Here is a 5,489-nt window from a genome sequence, read left to right on the forward strand (position 1 = left end):
ATTTGATATCTATATATTTTTGAGATAGTGCTGGAAATTAAGTTTTGAAAACAAACATACATGGACTAAGTTAGGGCATTAATCTTCTAATGATCATAACTTATCTTAACCAACTTAGGTCCAAATTACTTGAAACTTGAACCACATGCACATGAAGGTTTAATATATGTTCTAGGACTATAATCATGAGAAATTAAGTGCATCACATATATATTTGGCCATATGCTTAAATTCCGCCAAAACTAGGTTTTACCTAATTTTGTGCATGTGTTCTTTGTGAACGTGGTGAACCAAATGAACTCCGATTTAAATGAAATTTCGTGTGCATCTTAGTTTCATCACTATGAACATATTTGATTTAGTAAAATTCAAGAGAAAAGGTCATTTACACTGAGTTTGCAAAATGACTTTGAATTTACACTTAGAATTTATCGGTTTCACTATTAGTGACCTAATTGCTTGGTTGAGTGACCAAACGATTTCCGATTGTTATGAAATTTTACATGGACATTCTAATACCTATAAAATGATTTATCATGCAGTAATATGAATTTTCTGGGTTGTTTTTCTAATGTAATTAACCTATGCGCTTCATATGAAGCTCTTTGAGCTTACATGCAATTGGGGAGTTCTAACTCCTATTTCCTTGTAGGTTAATCATCATTGTGGTCTCATATGACTCAGAATTCAGTATGCTCAAGTGAATTGAAGTCCGGTTTTCGAGTATGAGCTTGGATCTCTAGAAAACCAAGAAAAAACCTATGTTCATCAACCTTCCACTAAGGCATTTTGATTGATGATTGGAACTAGCCTTAGGGCTCTATAATATGGATATATTGGTGCTGCCAAATTCAGAGTTTGAAGTCAAGATTGGAGGGACATGTTTGGTCACGTGAAGGATCTCTTGTCTTCATCAAACAAGATCTTGCACATGCTTCCTTTATTGAGGTCAATGATCAGATTTTTGTGAGAAGACAATTGATGAAGCTAAAGGACAAATGCAATGGTTGAAATTTGTAAGAGATGAGAAAGTATATTTTGCAACTAGACAAGACTTAGATTATGAAGATATTCTTGAAGACTACAAGCTCCAACGGTACACTAATCTATGACTGAGATTGAATTGTTTTGAATTATGAATGGATCATATTACAACAAGACTTGAAGGGTTAAGATGATCATTTAAAGGTGAATCCAATGGTAGTGCATAAGACAACATTCTTGCTTACAATTTTTGACTTAAAAGAAGATCTTACTTGATTTTGGAGTCAAAGATGGCTGCAAGTTGCTACACATTTAAAAGGAAATTGTTGGAGATACCAATGCCAAGATTTGGTGCAAGTTTGATCAAATGGTCAAAGATAACAAAATTGTTGGAGATACCAAGGTCAAGATTTGGTGCAAGTTTAATCAAATGGTCAAAGATGGCTGCAAGTGCACATGACAACTCAAATCTTGCAAAGCTAGACTTGGAAAATAATGCAAGTGCAACGGCTACATATTGCAAGGTTGAGATTTAATGATCTATTTATTCAATGGCCAAGATTTACACATGTAATTGAAGGTCGAGATTTGAAGATGGAAAAAGATCCAATGGTGGAAATCACAAGAGCTTGGTAAATTATAAAGAGGGGTTCTTCCTCATTCCAACTTGGAGAAGCCAAAATTACATTGAAGAAATTCTTGCTCTCAAAGCTTTCAAGCTAGTTTGTGCCATTGAATCCAAGCTTCTACCCAAGCCACTCTAAAGGCTTCCTCACTATTTTGCTTTTGCAAATAGGGAGTGCTTCTCATTTGGATTCTTATTTTCAGATTCGAAAATCTTCATTATTCTTCATTTTCTATCCAACCCGTGAGGTGATATTGTGATTCTTGAGTGTTCCTCAACCCCATTTGCTTAGTGCAAACCTTGAGTGAACCATTTATACCGAACACTTGTAAAAGTCCCTTCATTGGGCAAAAACCTTGTTGAGGTTGAGTTTAAGGGAGTGCTTGAAACCCTTGGTTGTAAAGTTTGAAGATTGTCTTGAAATCTTCAGTTTTAAGGGTGACCTAAAAACCCTTGTGAGTTTTGTGGAGCTCTTGAGAAAACCACATCCTTAGTGGAGGTTGGAAAATCCTAGGTTGGTGAACCTAGGTAGTAGATGTAGGAGAAGAGTCTCCGAACTACTATAAATTGCTGTGTGGACTTTCTTGATTGCATTGCATGCTTGTTGATTGATTATGTGTTTTGATTGCAGAATTTTCTGAACCACTAGTCTGTCCGTGCACTGTTCACATAGCTAAACTTTGAATTTTAATCTGAATTTTTGATATAGTATTCATTAGGGTGTTGTGATACTGCATACCAAATTTCATTGAATTCTGACTTGATTTGTTAGGTGAAATTTGAGTTGTAAAATCTGTGCGCAGTGTGTTGTTTAAAAAATCTGTTTTTGCAATTCCTTGATTATTTGATAATTGATCATTCACTATATTGTATCACATCTTGAATTGAAATGAATATTGATTAAGATAATCATTAGAGTCCAAATTTGTGTGCTAATTGTTAATTGACATTGATTTTCTTTTAAATTATAAAAAGAGATTCCTATCGGAATTTGGGTACACAATTCACCCCCCTCTTGTGTTAAGTACAATCCATCAGTAATTTTAAAGAAAGTGTTTTTCTTTCCAAGGAATAGAGTGACAAAAACAATCCTAATCTTGCGTTGTACAGCAATAGATATGGTTATGGAAAAGCGTATGACTTGGCATAAGTTAATTGATGCAGGTTACAAAATTGCAGGTACAGACAAATTGCTTTGACTTAATGTCTTAATCTTGCCAATATATAACCAATTTGGTCATAACTATTCAATTATTCAACAAGAAAAGCACAAGCTAGTTGTACAATTACATCAATGTGAGAGGATTAATATAACATGATATGATGTTTGATCAATTAATAGCAGAACATACTCTGCGAATTTCACCATTATTTCCAGTCTTAACACCAATATTACCCATCTTAACCATGGCTCTTCCAAACTCCAAATTGAAGTTTATAGCGGCCGAGAATCGTTGAACAAAAGGTCTTGTGGTAGCATCACTCCATAACTTCTGATCCGACTCCAGAATTCCACGGCCCCTCTGCAGATTATTGAAGAATGAACTATCAAAGTTGTTAGGGCTGCCGGTGTCTAGTGCTATGCGCCTGTTTCCATCGCCGTTCTGGGGGCAAAGTGTTTGTAGTTGGGACACGAACACGGGGTCGATAGATGGATCGGCTCCGTTCCCGGTTGTGGTGAAGTTGAAGAGTCTGTATCTGAAGAACTGGCATGCTGAAGTTCCTATGGAATGTCCACCTATTCAAAGAAAACAAAGAAAATTGCATATAAGTTAAATCATGTGTCTCATTTTGTATTACAAAGTCCAAAAGCCTTTGTTAGTGTAATAACCCGTCCCTCCACGCGCACTAGTAATTAACACTATGTTTGCTTTGAGCTTGTCCATATTGATCTGTACAGTTTTGTTTTCCCAAACCCAGTAGTAGTCCATACTAGTTTGAGACCAAGAAAATCGTTTGTTATTAATTAGAAAGTTTTGTGTATTATATATTGTATTTCACATCTTTCACTGGATGACGTAGGACAAGAGACTTAACTTCGTCACTCGATAATTCGCCCAACACCACCAAATTTACACTACAGAAACTTGTGACGCCGCCCACTCAAGTTAGGTGTTATAGTTTGCATCCTCATACTCTCATACTTCCAATCATATATATATTTGTACTTACCAACAAGAACAACGAGATCTTGAGTGTTGAGACCGAGTGCTGAAAACTTTTGCTTCTGCACATCCACGGAATCGGTGAAGCCTGGCAAATTGGCAGCATCAGATACCAATGAAACCCTGCCATCTCTGCGTCCTGTCGGAACTTGCCAGCTTTGTCCTCTTGTCTACATAAACAGAATCACAAAATTCTTTAATGAGTATTGTTTGCATATAGAAATTTCAAGCTAGCATTCTGAGTTGACACTCACAAGTGACAATGAGAATGTTATGAATATTGAAAATTATAAAGATTAAAGTTATCCTGGCTGTTGAGTTGAATGTATAAAATCTAAATGAATTCGTGAACTCTACATATACCATATGATACATATGAAATCTAGTGCATACAACTCAGTAGTTGGGATATTGGTTACTGAGATCCCTATCATGACTGAATAAATATTGATTATGCTTACCAAAACAACAGAATCGCGGGCGGCAAGGGCGAGGATATCAGCACAAGAGACAACACCAGGACAATCTCTCTCAAGCTGAGCCTTGGCGTCCTCAACGACTTCATATCCTCTAAGCAAAACGTTCGGTAGAGCGGTTCTCTCAGTGCCAGGCCCATTGATGAGAATGGAACCATCACAACCTTGGACAAAGCAGTCATGGAAATGCATTCTAAGCAATCCAGGAGCGATCGTAGGATCGGACCGGAAATGAGCTTGAACTCTTGCCCGCACAACCGCCTCCACACGAGGACATGTTGCCGAATAGAATCCAACTCTAGTACCACCTTGGCCTTGCACCACTGTGACTACAATGCCAAGAAGAAGAAGGAGAAACCCTAAACAAATATTGAATGTTTTCATATTGTAATGTACCTAGGTGGGCAAGAATATTAGAGAAAATTAATCTTGTGTGCATGAATTTGCTATGTAAGTTTTCTGTGTGTGGATTGTTATGAAATGGATTGTGATGGTATTTATAGAAGGAGAAGATGAGAACAAGTAAGCAAAGGTGGCTACGCGCATAAAGAGCTAGTGATGCAAAATTCAAAGTTGAGTGGAAATCCATGAGTTGGCACGCAATAAATATGTATATGCATGTGTTGACGTGCTAGTTGCATTGCATGGATATGGATATATGGGAGAGTACTACAAGGAAAAAGCCTTAAGTCAATCCCAACCACTAAATCATTACTTTTCTTTCACCACCGCCATTGACAAGTACTAGGTGTCATGATTTGGGGTTTGGATTAGTTCATATGATTAGTAATATCACTAGAGAAATGACATGTATGAAGGAAAATTAGTTCACCTTTTTATAATCGGAAATGTTAAGTATGTCAGTGTTTTTTGTCACAATTATCCCAAATATTGAGATGGTCAACCCACATGCGTGATTCTTGTGAAATCGTGGATCTCACATGATCCATATGAAATCGTGTACATCCATATTAACATTTGAGATAACTGAGACAAAAAATACTTGAATTGCAAAACTTATGTTTTATAATATATATGTACTCATTAGTGTATACTTACTCTAGCCTAAACTTGGTCCCAACTAACTTGACCATATATCTAAACCTACCTCCATAATAATCTCTCAATAACTAAAAAAAATGGATGTTGGAAGTAAGAATTAAGGATTTCAAACCCAAACCCAAAAGATAATAATGGATGACAGCAAGTTATAATGGATTGTATGGTCATGGAAACGCG

At 36.5% G+C, this 5,489-nt stretch overlaps 1 protein-coding gene across 1 annotated transcript; it reads right to left on the bottom strand.

Moving 5' to 3' along the window:
* Positions 1–2,803: 2,803 nt before the first annotated feature.
* On the bottom strand, positions 2,804–4,658 carry LOC120004115 (peroxidase N1-like). Its single transcript, XM_038853364.1, has 3 exons — positions 4,236–4,658; positions 3,782–3,944; positions 2,804–3,347 (listed from the first exon to the last, which is right to left on the bottom strand). The coding sequence occupies exons 1-3, from the start codon at positions 4,632–4,634 to the stop codon at positions 2,941–2,943; spliced, it is 969 nt and encodes a 322-aa protein (XP_038709292.1). The 5' UTR covers positions 4,635–4,658; the 3' UTR covers positions 2,804–2,940.
* Positions 4,659–5,489: the final 831 nt, after the last annotated feature.

This window comes from Tripterygium wilfordii, chromosome 8 (assembly GCF_013401445.1).
Source record: "Tripterygium wilfordii isolate XIE 37 chromosome 8, ASM1340144v1, whole genome shotgun sequence".
Lineage (NCBI taxonomy): Eukaryota > Viridiplantae > Streptophyta > Magnoliopsida > Celastrales > Celastraceae > Tripterygium > Tripterygium wilfordii.

Bases quoted from the DNA above. Each gene is read 5' to 3' on its own strand.
- LOC120004115 (XM_038853364.1), bottom strand. From the start codon at position 4,634: ATGAAAACATTCAATATTTGTTTAGGGTTTCTCCTTCTTCTTCTTGGC. The intron at 3,945-4,235 runs GTAAGCATAATC...CTGTTTATGTAG, and splicing joins CCCGCGATTCTGTTGTTTTG to ACAAGAGGACAAAGCTGGCA. The intron at 3,348-3,781 runs GTAAGTACAAAT...TTCTTTGAATAG, and splicing joins AGATCTCGTTGTTCTTGTTG to GTGGACATTCCATAGGAACT.